At 42.4% G+C, this 20,016-nt stretch overlaps 1 protein-coding gene across 1 annotated transcript in view; it reads left to right on the top strand.

Annotated features, from left to right (window-relative positions):
- Positions 1-20,016, top strand: part of LOC145346843 (piezo-type mechanosensitive ion channel component 2-like) — an 895,380-nt gene that overhangs the window by 376,497 nt on the left and 498,867 nt on the right. The window contains exon 4 of the mRNA XM_080194667.1: positions 7,480-7,522. Coding sequence (XP_080050793.1) covers positions 7,480-7,522 — 43 coding nt within the window. The remainder of the gene's footprint in view (positions 1-7,479; positions 7,523-20,016) is intronic.

The raw sequence follows: 20,016 nt of genomic DNA, 5'->3' as shown, positions 1-20,016 counted from the left end.
CATGTGGAAGCTTTGGAGAGACTGCCAAGAATGACCACCAAGATGTTGCCTGGTCTTGAGGGTTTGACAATGAGGAGAGGTTGGTTAAATTAGGATTGTTTTCACTGGAAAGGTGGAGGCTGAGGGGAGACATAAGAACATAAAAACTAGGAGTAGGAATAGGCCATCTGGCCCCTCAAGCCTGCTCCACCATTCAATAAGATCATGGCTGATCTTTTCGTGGACTTAGCTCCAATTACCCATCCGCTCACCATAACCCTTAATTCCTTTCCTGTGCAAAAATTTATCTATCTTTGCGATAAAACATTCAATGAGGTGGCCTCAACTGCTTCACTGGGTAGGAAACTTCTCAGAATCACAAGCCTTTGTGTGAAGAAATTCCTTCTCAACTTAGTTCCAAATCTGCTTCCCCTTATTTTGAGGCCGTGCCCCTTAGTTCTAGTTCCATCCGCCAATGGAAACAACTTCCGTGCTTCTATCTTACCTATTCCCTTCATAATCTTATATGTTTCTATAAGATCTCCCCTCATTCTTTTGAACTCCCAATGAGTATAGCTTCAGTCTACTCAGTCTCTCCTCTTAAGCCAACCCTCTCAACTCCGGAATCAACCTAGTGAATCTCCTCTGCACCCCCTTCAGTGCCAGTATATCCTTTCTCAAGTAAGGAGACCAAAACTGTACACAGTACTCCAGGTGTGGCCTCACCAGCAACCTTTACAGCTGCAACATTATCTCGCTCTTTTTAAACTCCATCCCTCTGACAATGAAAGCCAAAATTCAATTTGCCTTTTTAATTATCTGTTGCACCTAAAAAAAAACAACTCTTTGTGATTCTTGCACAAGGATATGCAGGTCCCTCTGCATAGTAGCATGCTGCAATTTTTTACCATTTAAATAATAGCCCATTTTGCTGTTATTCCCACCAAAATGGATGACCTCACATTTACCAACATTGTACTCATTTGCCAGATCCTCACCCACTCACTTAGACTATCTATATTCCTTTGCAGACTTTCAGCTTCCTCTGCACACTTTGCTCAACCACTCATCTTAGTGCCATCTGCGAATATTGACCCATTGTACATGGTCCCCAACTCCAAATCATCCATGTAAATTGTAAACAATTGCAGTCCCAACACTGATCCCTGAGGCACACCACTAATCACTGATCGCCAATCAGAAAAACACCCATTTATCTGCATTCTTTGCTTTCTGTTAGTTAACCAATCCTCTATCCATGCTAATACATTACTCGTAACACCATGCATCTTTATCTTATGCAGCTGTGTTTGGTGCGGTATCTGGTGAAATGCCTTCTGGAGTCCCGTTACACCACATCCTCAACTATCACACCATAAAGTTTTTGCTCCCAGCCCATCTTACCCAATGCCTCCCTCATCGTTTTGTAGTCTCCTTTGTTTAAGCACAAGACACTGGTTTTTGATTTTAATGTCTCATGCTCCACTGTGCATGTAATGTTCTCAAAGAATTCCACCAAATTAGTCAAACACAACCTGCCCGTCATGAACCCATGCTGCGTCGTACCAATGAGACAACTTATATCCAGGTGTCTCTCTATTTCTTCCTTGATGCTAGATTCAAGCATTTTCCCTACTACAGAAGTTAAACTAACCGGCCTATAGTTACCCGCCTTTTGTCTACCTCCTTTTTTAAACAGTGGCATCACATTTGCTGTTTTCCAATCTGTGGAAACCACCCCAGAGTCCAGTAAATTTTGGTAAATTACCACTAGTGCATTTGATATTTTCTTCACCATCTCTTTTAGTACCCTGGGATGCATTCCATCAGGGCGAGGAGACTTGTCTACCTTTAGCCCAGTCAGTTTGCCCAACACTACCTCTTTCGTGAAAATGATAGTTTCTAGGTCCTCACCTGCCATAGCCTTCCTGTAATCAATTTTTGGCATGTTATTTGTGTCTTCCATGGTGAAGACCAACACAAAATACCTGTTCGATGCCTCAGCCATTTTCTCATTTCCAGTTATTACGTCGCCCTTCTCATCCTCTAAAGGTTTACTTTAGCCACTCTTTTTTTGTTTTATATATTTGTAGGAACTTTTGCTATCTGTTTTTGTATTCTGAGCTAGTTTACTCTCATAATCCATCTTATTTTTCTTTATTAGCTTTCTTTGTGACTTTCTGTTGACCTTAAAAGATTTCCCAATCCTCTAGTTTCCCACTAATCTTTGCCACTTTGTATGCATTTTCTTTCAATTTGATAGAAAATCCTATCTAATTTTATTTTCTTAGATATCCATGGTTGATTTATCTCATTTTCTACAGTCTTCCCTTATCACCTGGTATATACTTTTACTGAGCACTGTGAAAGATTGCTTTGAATGTTCTCCACTGTTCCTCAATTGTCCCACCATAAATCTTTTGCTTCCAGTCTACCTTAGCCATCACCTCCCTCATCTCTTTGTAGTTTCCTTTGTTTAAGCACAAGACACTGGTATTGGATTTTACCTTCTCACACTCCATCTGTATTTTAAATTCAACCAAACTGTAATCGCTTCTTCCGAGAGGATCCCTAACTGTAAGATCATTAATTATTCCTGTCTCATTACACAGGACCAGATCTAGGATAGCTTGCTCCCTCGTAGGTTGCGTTACATATTGTTCAAGGAAGCGATCGTGGAAACGCTGTATGAACTCCTCCTCAAGGCTGCCTTGACAGACCTGTTTGACCAATTGATATATGGATTAACATCCCCATGATAATTGCTGTACCATTTTTTACACGCATCGATTATTTCTTTGTTTATTTCTCGGCCCACCGTGATGTTATTATTTGGTGGCCTATAGACTACGCCTATTAATGACTTTTTCTCCTTTCTATTTCGAATTTCCACCCAAATTGGGTACATCCTTTTTTTTCATAGAACCTATATCATCTCTCAATACTGCCCTGATGTCACCCTTAAATATCAGAGCTATACTACCTCCTTTACTTTCCTGTCGGTCCCTCCGAACGGTCTGATACTCCTGGATATTTAACTCCCAATCATGACCATCCTGTAACCATGTCTCTGTAGCGGCCACCAAATCATACTCATTCACAATGATATTTGCCGTCAACTCATTTACCTTGTTTTGAATGCTATGAGCATTCAGATAAAGTGCCCTAATGCCAGTTTTTATACCTTTTTGAATTCTAATGCTTCCATTAATAATGTCTCTGAATTCTCCTTCCTTTTAACATTTAACTTTTTTCTTGATTTTTGATTTGGTGAGACCTGATAGAGGTCTACTAAAGTATGAGAGGCCTAGATAGGTGGATAGTCATGGGCTTTTTCCCAAGGTAGAATGTCAATTACAAGGGGACATAGGTTCCAGATGAGCGGGAGAAAGTTTAAGGGAGATGTGCAGATGAAGTTTTTCATGCAGAGAGTAGCAGGTACCTGGACCCTGCTGCCAGAGGAAGTGGTGGAAGCAGGCACATCAGAATATTTAAAGACATCTGGATGAATACATGAATAGGGAGGGAATAGAGGGATATGGTCCAGTAAGGGCAGAACGTTTCTTTTCTAGTTTAGTTGGGGCATCATGATCAGCAGAGACTTGGAGGGCCAAAGGACATGTTCTTGTGCTGTACTTTTTCCTTTTTTTTGTTCTATATAACGTAACTATTAATCTTTTTGGTAGAATATTAGTGTGCATTTACACTACATAGGTTTAGCACAAAACAATTTGTAACCCAAATCTGAATGTCTGAAGACAAACACAACTTTACTGGAAGGAAGCAGATTTACTCTGCTTTGGTTAATTCCTGACTGAGGATTTAGGCTATATTTACATTATGTAGGCAATTGAATGCATCTTCCCTGTGTGGCAACAGAATTAAATACAATTAGAAGGCTCTGTTCATAATTTTTCACCTATTAAAATGGGTAGGAAAACAATGTGTGTGCTTACAATTTTCTTTATTTGCACTTTGCCATTTAGTCCATATTGATTCATCCTTTTAAAGGATGATTCATCCTTTTAAAGGGATAGACTTCCTTCATTTTTGTATCTAATTAATTTTTAAATATTGGGAAAGTTTACATTTCCACTACTCTCTCTGGAAGTCAATTCCATGTTTTATCACCTGTATAAGGAAGAGTTTTTCAAACTGTAAAATTATACTCTTTAATTTATTCTCATCTGCTTTCAACCCGTACCACTTTTTCCGCTCTTCCAAATGTATTAACATTTAAAAAGGAATCTGAATACCTTAATGGAACCAATAGAACTGCACCACAGGATGCATCTCTTTTGAAACAAACAACACATCTGTTTAAAGTTATTAAATCCTGCAGGGCTACCCATAAATATGCCACAGTCCTCTGTAGAATTTTCCTCAGCTCCAGCTGTTCTTAGAGGTAAAATTCTCACTTACCCTCTCTTGGCTATGGAGGCTGACTCTCTTGTTGTGGTTACTTTTCCAATACTTCCATGCTAGTTGGCTGTCATTTTTTTTCATTGTAAGACACTGAGGCCAATTGTAGATTTTTCCTGAAGCTTCAAACTAGCCAATCTCCCAGCTCCTGTTTTTCACAAACTCCAAACTGAGATTAAGCCTCAACTTCCTTACACATGACTAATGATGAAGTTAGTGCCTTCCTCTACTTAGAGTGCAGGCCTGTCAAACAGTCATTTATTTTTGGTTAATTTCTCTCAGCGAGCTGTAAACCACAAAATGCAACAAATACCCCTCTCAGCAAAGATCGAGATAAATTAAAATTAGAGAGCCTTTCCGAGCTGCATCCATCTCTGAGGGTATAGTTCCAAGCTATCAGATTTTTTTACACAGAGGGTGGTGAGTGCCTGGAACTTACTGCTGGGGGAAATAGTGGAAGCGGAAACAGTGGTGACTTTTAAGGTGCATCTTGACAAATACATGAATAGGATGGGAGTAGAGGGATATGGTCCCTGGAAGGGAAGGGGGTTTTCGTTCACTCAGGCAGCATTGTTGGCACAGGCTTGGAGGGCCGAAAGGCCTGTTCCTGTGCTGTAATTTTCTTTTTTCTTTGTTCAAACTGCCCTTAAGTTAATTTCTACTTGTTTACAATATTTTTCATTTTATGAAGTAAATGGCCTTTTATAATCTTTCGGGTTTCTAAATGCTTTCAAACTAATAGAGCTTTTAGTCGCAAAACAAAACTATGGACACACTATTACCACCTCACCATGCCCGTCAGTGTGGCAAGCTGCAAAATCCAATTCACGCCCAATGTAAACGGTTTGCTATTTTCCCAGCCCTTTTTACTGGCACGAATAACTTTGCGTTCAAAGGTGAGCATAAAGCTTGTTAGCATGAATTTGACTGGATTTCAGTATTATTAGTGTGTTCAGCACAGAATCATCCCCCCGAGCACTTTATGCCTTTCCAGGGTGATGTCACATCGGCGTGAATCACTGTCACTCTATGAAAGTGTAATTCAGGTGCAACCTTCACTCAAAGGGTGGTGAATCTCTGGAATTCTCTGCCCGTTGAAGTGGTGGAGGCTGCCTCGCTAAATATTTTTAAGAAGCAGGTTGATGGGTTCTTGATAAGAGAGGGGATTAAGGGTTATGGGGAGAGGGCGGGAAAGTGGAACTGAGCCACGACAGATCAGCCATGATCTTATTGAATGGCGGGGCAGGCTCGAAGGGCTAGATGGCCTACTCCTGCTCCTATTTCTTATGTTCTTATGTTCTTATGTAGCAAAGGGGAGTTGGGAGATGAGTACTACTGAGCACCAACCTCTGGGGTACAGGAGGAGGTGGGTCTCAACCGCTGTCATGGTGAAGGGTTAGGTGGGGGGCTTGCATGGAGAGGCTTGTGCCATTATTGGGGTCCTCATGTCGGGGGTCACCATTGGCTTAGGGCAGAATTTAAAAAATCAGAATCTTGAGAGTGGAAAGGAGTAGCACAATTGTAATGCCAATATGTTTGGTAAAGACTTGGGTGGAGGTGTTGTAATATATGGGTATCTGGCATAGCAAGGGTTAATGTGGGATTGGGAAATAGTGCCTGCCATTGTATAATGTAAAGAGACACATGACCTGAGACTAGCAACAGTTGTGGACTGGACAGAGACCCGAGTAAAAGTTAACATGAAACTTGAGCTATACCCAGTATACTCTTATGAGCATACCGATTACCACACCAAAAAATGCAATGTTCAAATATATAAGACTAGTAGGCCATGTTAGCACGAGTGGACGAAACAACCACTATGGACTCAGGGTGAAGTTCAATAATGGCACAGCTTTATTTTCTTTTTACGTCGACGGAGAAGCACAGTCAGGATATACAACCGGACTGTCTCAAAAGTGCTCTAAAGACTCCCCCACAACGGGCTACAGTTATACCTGAACTTCACGTTTCAAATGCTAATCCTTTATTTACAGTATTTGACTTCAGCCATCCTGTTTCGATGTTTTTGAGTGTTGGAGCATTTGTTTTAAGTGTGTGTTAATCGTTTTTGTCTGGTTGGTTATCAGTGGTCTAGGATCTCTGTGGTTTGAACCATAGGTGTGTTATTGATCTCAAGAGTTTTGAGGGGCCAGGGACGCTTTCCTTAACTGTGTTAATTTTAGCTGTCTCCATGGGTTGTTTGACTGGTTTAGAAGTGCTGATTTTGATGGGGTGGGGATGTGTTCTTTAATTTAGTTCCTGTAGGTGCCATCCTGTCCAATTTCCCTTATGTGGTAGCCCTCATTTGCATTCTAAAAGCATGCTCTTGCCTACTGATCAGTGTCGGTTACTTTGTGATTTTAGTGGGGGGCTCTGAGGATAGCTTTAGTTTGCTTCCATTTTGTGTGCCTAATTTCATAAAATTTGTTGTCCGATAACAGCCATATACTCCTCTTTGTAGGAAACCTACAACATATAATCAACTTCAGGCAGGCAGTCTCATAATTTAGCAATAGTGGAAAATTTGAGGTGATAAGGTAGAGCTGGGTGTTATCAGCGTACAAGTGAAAAATTACACAATGCTTTCAGGTGAAAGCAACATCTTGCATGGAGATGAGAAATAGGAGGAGACCAAGGAGAGATCCTTTAAGAACACCACAGGTAATAACATAGGAGGAAGAGAAGCCTTTGTAAATAATGCTCTGGGTATGATTTGATAGGTAAGAAAGGAACCAGGTGAGCATATCATCATTCAGTTGAATGATAAGATTGAAGCTTTGGAGGAGGATTATGTGGTCAAAAGTCTTGAGAGCTGCAGACAGGTCCAGAAGGATGAGGAGAAAAGGTCCACCTTTATCTGAGTCACATAGAATGGCATTTGCACCTTTGATAAGAACTGTTTATGTACAATGTCAGGGCAGGAAATCTGATTGGAAGTTTGGAACCTTTGAGAAAAAAATAACAGGCTAATTGAATGCATCATAGGCCGAAATCTGTGAATTGCTATTTATTTATTTTATGGTTCCACTTAAACAATAACGGTCATAATTAATTATTTTGTTTCCCTTTTACCAGGCACAGATTGGGAAAAGACCTTCCGACAGATAGGATTTGAAAGGTGAGTGTTTCGCATAGTTCTATCAGATACGGGCTAGTCTTATAACAAAGCATAATAAATGCTGATTTTCTGAGGTTTTGCTTGAAGTAATAGAATAGCCTATTTTGATATAGGATAATATGCTCTGGTTAATTAATTCCCCAGTAATCAGGACATACACAATGCGTGCAATTTTTCCATTTTTGCAGAGTGAGGAGGAAACTGGTGTGCAGCCCACCAGCTGCTCAGTTGGCCTTACTCATCACATTGTGCAGTATTCTGCAAAAAAAAATGGAGGCAGGCATATCCAAAAAGGGTAGCCCCTATCTATAAAAGAGAAACAGGAACCCCAACTCACGTTCCCAGGCAAACCCTCCTCCTTATGGACATGGGGAATACCCCTCTCCCCTCCAAAAGATATGGGAACAGCACCACCCCCCCTCCCCATTGAACCCACCAGAGGGGTTCCCAAGCATTTCCCCAGCACCCTATGGGGAAAAAAAAAGCCTCTGGCATTGTCCACGATAAGGCAAAGAGCACTGGAATCTAGTGGAAAAAATGTCTGAAATGTTTGCTGAGATTCATATTTTCTGCCCTAAGAAAGTTGATAACTACTTGTTATTGTGATAGATTGGCACAGAAGTAAGTGCCAACATTCTACCTCTGCAGATTCTAAAACATATGTATTCACAAATGATTAAACCATGGCAAAACCTATTACTGTGCAACGTTCGGTTATCAATGCTTTACAAATTCCATACATAGGGTCCATAGTCCTGAGTGCATGTACAATCAATCTCTCTGGGTGTCATAGATGTTTTACATTGTGGAGACTAAAGGTCCGGCAATAGTAGACCTATCAGCATGCCATGACCTCGCACTAATCACAGTCCGTGGAATTAATCAGACATCACACAGCAGATCAACCTCAGTTCACGACCTAACATTGCAATATCCAGAATGTTTTATCAAATTTGACAGTTTCAAGGGAGCTGCATCATTACAGTTTCAGTAGAATACAAGTCCATCTATTAATTCACCACGTAAGTGTAGCATCCACTTGCAAGACAAAATGAAGGTTAAGCGAGACAAAATGGAGAACAAAATCATTAGAAGAATACAGGAGCACACAGATTGGTGCAACTTCATTACATGTGTCAGAAAGAAGGTCAGATCATTGACAGCATGTGTTAACCCATGAGGTATATAAATGCAGCTTTGAAATTTTGTCCTTACAAATACCCACATTAGAGCAGATTTGCAGGTAGAAAATTATTCTTAAAGCCTGATGCCAAGCACAGTGGAGAACACCTGAGCACTAATTATATTTTGTATGCCGATCAGTCAACACTGTTTTGAATGACTTCCCTTTGGGCTCTCTGTTAGCCAGGGCCTCTTTCAAGCTCACATGGACTGCATCTATAAGTACCTAAAAACAAAAAGATTGGTGAAGAAAAACAGTCCTTTACAGTCAGACACAGGGGAATAGATAATTAAGAACGAGGAAATGCTGTAGCAATTAAGGAACAACAACCTTAGCTCTGCCTTCATAGATAAAACCTTCCCAAAAATACTCGGAAGTAAAGGTCCAGTGAGAAGGAGGAATTGAAAAAATATTAATATTTATAAAAAAAAGCGCTGGAGGACTGAATGTTGATAAATCCCCCAGGTTTGATAATCTACATCCCATGGTACTCAAGGAGGTGGCCATGGAAATAGTGAATGGATTGGTTGTCATTTCTGAAGTATAAAATGGAGCGCAATACCATTGAATGGAGTATAAAAAGTGCAAGAAGCTAATCAAGAGGGAAATCAGGAAGGCTAAAAGACATGAAGTTGCTTTGGCAGACAGAGTGAAGGAAAATCCAAAGAGCTTTTATAGGTATGTAAGGAGCAAAAGGATAGTGAGGGATAAAATTAGTCCTCTTGAAGACCAGAGTGGTAGACTGTGTATGGAACCAAAAGAGATGGGGGAGATACTAAATGGGTTTTTTGCATCCGTATTTACTGAGGAAACGGACATGGAGTCTACGGAAATAGTGCAAACAGGTAGGGGGGTCATGGAACCTTTACAGATCACAGGGGAGAAGGTGCTGGCTCTCTTGAGGCAAATCAGAGTGGATAAATCCCTAGGACTGGACATGGTCTTCCCACAGACCTTGAGGGAGGCTAGTGTTGAACATGCAAGGGCCCTGGCAGACGTATTTAAAATGTCAGTATTCACAGGGGAGGTGCTGGATGATTGGAGGGTGGCTCATGTTGTTCCGTTGTTTAAAAAAGATTCCAAAAGAAATCCGGGAAATTATAGGCCAGGATGTTTGACGTCGGTGGTGGGCAAGTTATTGGAAGGCGTGACAAGGGATAGGATCCACAAATATTTGGATAGACAGGGACTTATAAGGGAGAGTCAAAATGGCTTTGTGCATGGTAGTTCATGTTTGACCAATCTATTAGAGCTTTTCGAGGAGGTTACCAGGAAAGTGAATGAAGGAAAGGCGGTGGATGTTGTCTACCTGGATTTCAGCAAGGCCTTTGATAAGGTCCCTCATGGGAGGTTATTTAGGAAGGTTCAGTCGCTAGGTATACATGGGGAGGTAGTAAATTGGATTAGACACTGGCTGAATAGAAAAAGTCAGAGAGTGGTTGTGGAGGATTGCTTTTCTGAGTGGAGGCCTGTGGTGAGTGGTGTGCCACATGGATCGGTGTTGGGTCCATTGTTGTTTGTCATCCATGTCAATGATCTGGATGGTAAATTGGATCAGCAAATTTGCTGATGGTGCAAAGATTGGAGGTGTGGTGGACAGTGAGGAAAATTTTCAAAGCTTGCAGAGGGATTTGGACTAACTAGAAAAATGGGCTGAAAAATGGCAAATGGAATTTAATGCAGACAAATGTGAGGTATTACACTTTGGAAGGACAAACCAAAGTAGAACGTCCAGGGTAAATGGTAGGACTCTGAAGAGTGCAGTTAAGAACATAAGAACATAAGAAATAGGAGCAGGAGTAGGCCATCTGGCTCTTCGAGCCTGCCCCGCCATTTAATAAGATCATGGCTGATCTGTCGTGTCTCAGTTCCACATTCCCGCCCTCTCCCCATAACCCTTAATCCCCTTGCCTATCAAAAACCCATCAACCCACTTTTTAAAAATATTGAGCGAGGCAGCCTCCACCAATTCAACGGGCAGAGAATTCCAGAGATTCACCACCCTTTGACTGAAGAAGTTCTTCCTCAACTCCGTTCTAAACCGCCCCCCCTCTATCTTGAGGCTGTGCCCCCTAGTCCTACTGTCCTTTCTGAGCAGGAAGAGTCTCTCTGCCTCTATCCTATCCATCCCATTTATCATCTTATATGTCTCAATGAGATCTCCCCTCATTCTTCTAAACTCTAACGAGTACAAGCCTAGTTTATTCAGCCTCTCCTCATAGCTCAACCCCCTCAACTCTGGCATCAGCCTAGTAAACCTCCTCTGCACTCCCTCCAAGGCCAAAATATCCTTGCGTAAATACGGCGCCCAAAACTGCACACAGTACTCCAGCTGCGGCCTCACCAATGCCCTATACAGCCGCAGCAAGACCTCCCTACTTTTATATTCAATCCCCCTCGCTATGAAGGCCAGCATCCCATTCACCTTCCTGACCACCTGCTGCATCTGCAAGCTGGGTTTTTGCGACTCATGCACAAGGACCCCGAGGTCCCTCTGCACCGTCGCCTGCTGCAGTTTTTCTCCACGCAAGTAATAGTCCTTCCTACCATTATTCCTACCAAAGTGGACCACCTCGCACTTGCCAACATTAAATTCCATTTGCCAATTCCTGGCCCATTCGCCCAGCCTATCTAGAGGGTTCTGGGAATACAGATACAGAATTCCCTAAAAGTGACATCACAGGTGAATAGAGCCGTAAAGAGTGCTGTTGGTACATTGGCCTTTATAAATTGGAGTATCGAGTATAAAAATTGGAGTGTTATGATAAAGTTGTATAAGGCACTGGTGAGGCTGAATTTAGAGTATTGTGTACAGTTTTGGTCACCTAGTTACAGGAAGGATGTAAATAAGGTTGAAAGAGTGCAGAGAAGGTTCAGGAGGATGTTGCCGGGACTTGAGAAATTGAGTAACAGAGAGATTGAATAGGGTTAGGACTTTACTCCCTGGAGCGTAGAAGAATGAGGGGAGATTTGATCGAGGTGTATAAGATTTTGATGGGTATAGATAGAGTGAATGCAAGCAGGCTTTTTCCTCTGAGGCTAGGGGAGAAAAAAAAACAGAGGGCATGGGTTAAGGGTGAAAGGAGAAAAGTTTAAAGGGAATATTATGGGGGGGATTCTTCACACAGAGAGTGGTGGGGATGTGGAATGAGCTGCTGGATAAAGTGGTAAATGCGGGGTCACTTCTAACATTTAAGAAAAACTTGGATGGGCTCATGGATGAGAGGGGTGTGGAGGGATATGGTCCAAGTGCAGGTCAGTGGAACTAGGTAAAAAATGGTTCAGCACAGACAAGAAGAGTCAAAAGGCCTGTTTCTGAGCTGTAATTTTCTATGGTTCTATGAGAAGTTATCCACTTCGGTCGGAAAAACTAAATGATAGAGTATGATTTAAATGGTGATAAATTGGGAAAGGTTGATCTGCAGAGGGACCTGGGTGTCCTTGTACTCTAGTCATTGAAAGCAAGTATGCAGGTATAGCAAGCAGTTTGGAAGGCAGTTAGTATGTTGGCCTTCATTGCAAGAGAATTTGAGCAAAAGAGCAAGGAAATCTTCCTGCAGCTGTATGTGGCCTTGGTGAGACCATACCGGGTGTCTTATGTACAGTTTTGGTTTCCTTACCTAAAAAGATATATATATGCCAATAAAGGAAGTGTGGCAAACAATCACCATTCTGATTCCTGGGATGGTAGGGTTGTCATCTCAGGAGAGAGTGAATCATCTAGGCCTATACTCACTGAAGTTTAGAAGAATGAGAGGGATCTCACTGAAGCATATAAAATTCTGACAGGAAATAGAATTCCCACTATCAATGTCCTCAGGCTTACCCTTGACCAGAAACTGAGCTGGACTAGCCATATAAATACTGTGGTTACAAGAGTAGGTCAGAGTCTGGAATTCTGCAGCAAATAACACATCTAACTCCCCAAAACCTGTCCACGATCTACAAGGCACATATTTGAAATACCGTCCACTTGACTGGGTGAGTGCAGCTCCATTCTGGAAGCTTGTCAGCAGCTAGAACAAAGTAGCCCTATTGATTGGCACCCAATCCACCACTTTCAACATCCAATACCATATCCTGGTCACCAATCTACCTCTTCAGGCTTCTGATTCCACTTTCACCCTCAAGCTTCTGATCTCCATTTATGCAAGCCTCCAATTAACTTCAGTTCATCCCGCCAGGGTTTCAATAACTCCCAACCTTCCAAACCAGCCCTCCGTATTCCCCCAGCTCACTCGGAGCAGGAAATCCCTAGAATGTCTTCCCCTATTGTGCCACTCTGCCCAACACCCTGTTCCACCTATTTTCTTCTGCCTTGGAACCAACTTTCCTTCTCTGCTCCAATTCCCCCTGATCAACTTTTGATTCCTACAGCCTTCCGTCTATCCCAAACCCCACTTGGGTCAGCAAAATAAAAATCCAGGCAGATATTATCTATGCCAGTTTAAACTCTTCATTGTACCCATCTATTTCAATTCCATTTGCCTTGTTTGTCCCCATGTCATTCAATATTTTTCATCTTCATCTTCAAGTATCCACCTAATCCCATTTACATAAGAACATAAGAAATAGGAGCAGGAGTAGGCCATCTAGCCCTTCGAGGCTGCCCCGCCATTCAATAAGATCATGGCTGATCTGAAATGGATCAGTTCCACTTTCCCGTTCTCTCCCCATAACCCTTAATTCCCTTGTCTATCAAAAACCCATCTACCCAAGACTTAAATATATTTAGTGAGGTAGCCTCCACCACTTCAACGGGCAGAGAATTCCAGAGATTCACCACCCTTTGAGTGAAGAAGTTGCTCCTCAACTCCGATCTAAACTGCCCCCCCTCCCCCTGCCCGCTTATCTTGAGGCTGTGTCCTCTTGTCCTGCTATCCTTTCTAAGCGGGAAGAATCTCCCTACCTTATCCATCCCTTTCATTATCTTACACGTCTCTATAAGATCCCCCCTTGTCCTTCTAAACTCCAACGAGTACTGACCCAGTCTATTTAGTCTCTCTTCATAGTCCAACCCCCTCATCTCCGGTATCAGCCGAGTGAACCTCCTCTGTACTCCTCCAAGGCCAATATATCCTTGTACAAGTGCGGTGACCAAAACTGCACACAGTACTCCAGTTGCGGCCTCACCAGTACCCTGTACCGTTGCAGCAAGACTTCCCTACTTTTATATTCTAATCCCCTCGCTATAAAGGCCAACATTCCATTCGCCTCCTTGATCACCTGCAGACTGGGTTTTTGCACTCATGCACAGGGACTCCCAGGTCCCTCTGCACTGTAGCATGCTGCAGCTTTTCACCTTTTAAATAATAATCCCTCCTACTATTGTTTCTGCCAAAGTGGATAACCTCACACTTGCCAACATTATACTCCATCTGCCAGGTCCTCACCCACTCATGGAGCCTATCCAGCTCCCTCTGCAGACCTTCCACACCCTCCACGCAATTTGCTTTTCCACTCATCTTCGTGTCATCAGCAAATTTTGTCACCCTACACTCAGCCCCCTCCTCCAGATCGTCTATATAAATGGAAATAGCTGAGGCCCCAGCATCGATCCCTGTGGCACTCCACTAGTCACCAACCGCCAATCGGAATAGCACCCATTGATACCAACTCTCTGCTTCCTATTAGACAGCCAATCCTCTATCCATGCTAACACCTTACCCCCAACTCTGTGCACAGTAACCTTCTGTAACAACCTTTTATGAGGCACCTTATCAAATGCCTTTTGGAAATCTAAAAACACCGCATCCACCGGTTCCCCTCTGTCTACTGCACTAGTCACATCCTCATAGAAATCCAATAAATTTGTCAAACATGACCTCCCCTTAACGAATCCGTGCTGCGTCTGCTCTATCAAACCATTCTTTTCTAGGTGCCTTGCTATTTCCTCTTTGATGACAGATTCTAGCATTTTTCCAACTGCAGACATTAAACTAACAGGCCTATAATTCCCTGCCTTTTGTCTGCTACCTTTTTTAAACAGCGGCGTAATTAGCCGTTTTCCAATCTTCCGGCACTTCCCCGGAATCCAGCAAATTTTGGTAAATAATCACTAAGGCATCCATTTCTTTCAGAACCCTGGGATGCATTCCATCCAGTCCTGGGGACTTGCCCACCTTCAGTCCCATTAGGCTATCAAGCACTACCTCTCTCATGACAGTAATCGCATTCAGGCCCTCAAATCCTACCATCCTTCTATCTTTAAGATCCGGCAAACTATTCGTGTCCTCCTCCATGAAGACCGAGGCAAAAAACTTATTTAAAGTCTCAGCCATTTTCCTCATCTCCCACCGCTAAATCCCCTCTCTCATTCTCTAAGGGTCCAACATTCACTCTAGCCAGCCTCCTTTTCTTTATATATTTGTAAAAACTTTTACTGTCCTTTTTTATATTTAGTGCTAGTTTAGCCTCATAGTCTATCCTTCCTTTCTTTATCAACTTCATGCACCCTGGAAATACTCTGTCCCACCTTCTTCCGTCAGAAGAAAGATGCAAATATCTGAGATCACGTGTCAACCGACTCAAGAACAGGTTCTTCCCTGCTGCCATCAGACTTTTGAACGGACCTACCATATGTGAAGCTGATCTTTCTCTACACCTTAGGAATGACTGTAACACTATTCAGCATCCTCTCCTTTCCTTCTCCTTATGTATCCGATGAAGGATATACGTGTGTGTATAGCATGCATGAAAATTGTTTCTTTGTATACAATATAAGAACATAAGAACATGAGAAATAGGAGCAGGAGTAGGCCATCTGGCCCTTTGAGCCTGCCCCGCCATTCAATAAGATCATGGCTGATCTGTCGTGGCTCAGTTCCACTTTCTGGCCCTCTCCCCATAACCCTTAATCCCCTCTCTTATCAAAAACCCATCAACCCGCTTCTTGAAAATATTTAGCGAGGCAGCCTCCACCACTTCAACGGGTAGAGAATTCCAGAGATTCACCACCCTTTGAGTGAAGAAGTTCCTCCTCAACTCCGTTCTAAAACGCCCCCCCTTTATCTTGAGGCTGTGCCCCCTAGTCCTAGTGTCTTTTTTGAGCGGGAAGAGTCTCTCCACCTCTATCCTATCCATCCCATTCATCATCTTATACGTCTCAATGAGATCTCCCCTCATTCTTCTAAACTCCAACGAGTACAAGCCCAGTTTATTCAGCCTCTCCTCATAGCTCAACCCCCTCAACTCCGGTATCAGCCTAGTAAACCTCCTCTGCACTCCCTCCAAGGCCAAAATATCTTTGCACAGGTGCGGCGCCCAAAACTGCACACAGTACTCCAGCTGCGGCCTCACCAATGCCCTATACAGCTGCAGCAAGACCTCCCTACTTTTATATTCAGTCCCCTTCGCTATGAAAGCCAGCATCCCATTTGCCTTCCTGACCACCTGCTGCACCTGCAAGCTGGGTTTTTGCGACTCATGCACAAGGACCCCGAGGTCCCTCTGCACCGTCGCCTGCTGCAGTTTTTCGCCACGTAAGTAATAGTCCTTCCTACCATTCTTCCTACCAAAGTGGACCACCTCACACTTGCCAACATTAAATTCCATTTGCCATTTCCTGGCCCATTCGCCCAGCCTATCTAGATCCTTCTGCAGACTCTCCACACCCTCCGCACAATTTGCCGTTCCCCCAATCTTGGTGTCATCCGCAAATTTCGACACCCTACACTCGGTTCCCTCCTCCAGATCATCTATATAAATGGTAAAAAGCTGAGGCCCCAGCACCGACCCCTGGGGCACTCCACTAGTCACCATCCGCCAATCTGAATAGCACCCATTGACCCCCACTCTCTGTCTCCTATTTGACAACCAATCCTCTGTCCACGCTAACACCCTACCCCCAACTCCAATGTGTGACAATAATAAATCATAGAAACCCTACAGTACAGAAAGAGGCCATTTGGCCCATCAAGTCTGTACCGACCACAATCCCACCCAGGCCCTAACCCCTTATCCCTATATACTTTACCCACTCATCCCTCTAACCTACACATCTCAGGATACTGAGGGGCAATTTTAGCATGACCAATCAACCTAACTCTCACATCTTTGGACAAAGCAATCAATGCAATATATTTCTCTACAGGCATTTCTCAACCTTACTGAAGAAAAAGCTGCTTGCAATTAAAGTTTATAGCTAACACTACAAACCATAAAATTACACTTCATTCTGTAATTCCTTTGTTGCAATCTGTGCGTGACTAAAAAGCTTTTTGTGCATTTTTTGGGGCTATGTTGGAAAGACTTTGTGGAGCATGTTCCCGCACAGCCTGGTTAGCTTAATTGGTAGTTAGTGGGGCTCTTAATCCCAGGGTAATAATCTTGAGCCACATCTGATAATTTTATTTATGATTTATTTATTCAAACCACTGAAGAAAAGCACAATAGTCTATGACTGTTTAAAATCAGAGATATTTTTAAGTCCAGCTCTACTTTCTATTATTGAATTCTTGAAATGGGTGGCACAGTAGCACAGTGGTTAGCACTGCTGCTTCACAGCTCCAGGGATCTGGGTTCAATTCCTGGCTTAGGTCACTGTCTGTGTGGAGTTTGCATATTCTCCTCGTGTCTGTGTGGGTTTTCTCCAGGTGCTCCGGTTTCCTCCCACAGCCCAAAGATGTGCGGGTTAGGTTGTTTGACCATGCTAAAATTGCCCCTTAGTGAGATGAGATGCGTAGGTTAGTGGGATTAGTGGATAGATATGGAGGTAGGGCCTGGGTAGGATTGTGGTCGGTGCAGACTCGATGGGCTGAATGGCCTCTTTCTGCACTGTAGGGCTTCTATGATCTATTCTATTTTTATGATCTAATTATAACTGTGATGAAGATAGTGAATAGACAGTGGCTTGCAAAACAATGCAAAAAAAAAGGTCTCGGTCAATAAAATCCAGGTTTATTAAACTAAGGGACTTACTTATAGTAAGCATTTTTTTAGCTGACAGATATTTTTGCATCGGTGGCCACAGTGCTTGCCAAATGTGCAAGTGCAACCATTCCTGGTGCCTTTCTGGCCAACGGTAGATGTTGCAATGAATTAGGAATAGCATTGACAGATTTTAAAAGGAATTGTACTGGACAAACTTCGTTAAATTTGTTGAGGAGGTAGCAGACCGTTTGCCCCTTGGCCCTCCTTAGCTTCCAACCTGGCAACATTGCAAAATTTAATTTCTCATCCTAGTATTCAAATCATTCATGTCTCATGGTTTCTTGCTTGAAAATCCTCTGTGATCTTTTCCTTTCTCCAATTTTGGACTCCCATACAATCTCAATTTCCATCACCCCACCATTGGTGCCTATGCTTACAGTTGCCAAGGCTGTATGGAATTCCCTCCCTGAATATTTATTTCTCAGTCTCTCCTTGAGTAAGCTTTAGGTTATATCTCATGTGACTTGGTGTCCACATTTGGCAAAGAATGCTCTGGTGAAGTTCTTTATTTGGAATGTTTTACTCGCATTAAAGGTATTACATCAATGCTGTTCTTATTATGAGGGGCCTTTGAGGGATGGACATTGTTGAGGACTGTAATGGTATGGAAGTGATGCTCTGGCACATCTTTTGAGTGTTCAGCAATATCAATGAAAAGAATAAGTTAAACTACTATGTTAAAACTGACTGGGCCATGTCCCTCCCAAATGCCAAGCAATACAGGATGTAAAATTGATTGGCTTTCGGCAAATGAAAAGTTATGAGTGTTTGTCAATAATCACACAATGGTTGTGCTGAACTGCTCTCTGTGAGAGCAATGCTAACTCAATCCCAGCGTTGGGTGCACGCTGTTGTAATTCAGACCACTGCATCCTGAAATCCATTGCCATCTGGGGCTCAGTACCACAATCCTACCTCTGCATTAATAATGCATGAGTGTTGGCATTTGGGATAATGGTGCTGTCCAGATGCAGCTGCCTCTCAAGACAGTCAAGCACTAACTACTGACAAATGTGTCTTGTCTTAGAGGTGCCTTGCTAAGCTGCTGTCATACAGGCATGAGTGCATCTCACACTAGCATTCTGGTCTTAAACAAATATAATTACATAGGCATGAGGACATATTTGGCCCAAGTGGACTGGACAGGAAGACAGTTGATGATCAATGGCAGATGTTTAGGGAGATATTCAATTCCTCCCATCTAGAATACATTCCAGACAGGAAGAAAGATTGTAGGGGGGGAAGAAATATCCATGCCTATGCAAGTTAAAGGTAATAAGATAAAAACTATGGAAAAGTCTTATTTCTTATGTTCTTATGAATACCATGTTGCAAAGGCAGGCTGGAAGATTGGGAAACTTATAATGATCGACAAAGGGTTACTAAGAAGGTAATAAAAAGAGCAAAGGTAAATTATCACAGAAAACCAGCAGAAAATATAAAAAGGATAGCAAAAGCTTCTATAAGTACACAAATTGAAGAATTGGGCCCTTGGAGGATGAGACTGGGGAGTTAATAATGGGGAACACAAAAATGGCGGAGACACACAATCAGTATTTTGCCTCAGTTTTCACAATGGAGGATACTATTACCATCCCAATAGTAATATGTAATGCCGAGGTAATTGGAAAGAAGGAACTTCATCAAGAACAATCATCAATAGGGAAAAAGTGCTGAGAAAATTATTGGGATTGAAGGCAGACATGTCACCAGGGCCTACTGGCCTACATCGTAGGGTCTTAAAGGAAGTAAGTGGCAGCAGAGATAGTGGATCCATTGGCTATAATATTCCAAAATTCGCTGGATGCAGGAAAATTTTCAGTGGATTGGAAAAATGCTAATATAATGCCCTTATTCAAAAAGGGAAGGAGGCAGAAAGTAGGGAACTTTAAACCAGTTAGTTTCACATGTTTGTGGGAAATTGTTAGAATCTATTATTAAGGAAATAACAATAGGACAGTTGCAAAGTCAAAATTTTTTCCCTCAGAGTCGGCATGATTTTATGAATAGCAAAGTTGTGTTAGACTAATTTGCCAGAGCCCTTTGAAGATGTAACAAGTAGATTTTTAAAAATGTATTAGTCACAAGTAGGCTTACATTAACATTGCAATGAAGTTATGTGAAAATCTCCTAGTCGCTACATTCCAGTGCCTGTTCGGGTCAATGCACTTGATCATGGGGATCCTGTATTTGTAGTATATCTGGACTTCCAGAAGGCATTTGATAAGGCATTGCACAAAAGGATAATACACAAGGTAAGATCACATGGGATTAGGGGTAATTTATTAGCTTGTATAGAGAACTGGCTAACCAATAGAAAGCAGAGTTAGGATAAATGGGTCTTTTTTGGATCGACAAGATATAACTCGTGAGGTGCTAC

The sequence above is a fragment of the Carcharhinus amblyrhynchos genome, chromosome 8 (assembly GCF_965287045.1).
Source record: "Carcharhinus amblyrhynchos chromosome 8, sCarAmb.v2.hapA, whole genome shotgun sequence".
Taxonomy (NCBI): Eukaryota; Metazoa; Chordata; class Chondrichthyes; order Carcharhiniformes; family Carcharhinidae; genus Carcharhinus; species Carcharhinus amblyrhynchos.
Note: the sequence above shows the minus strand (reverse complement) of the source record. Positions and strands in the feature narration are given on the sequence as shown.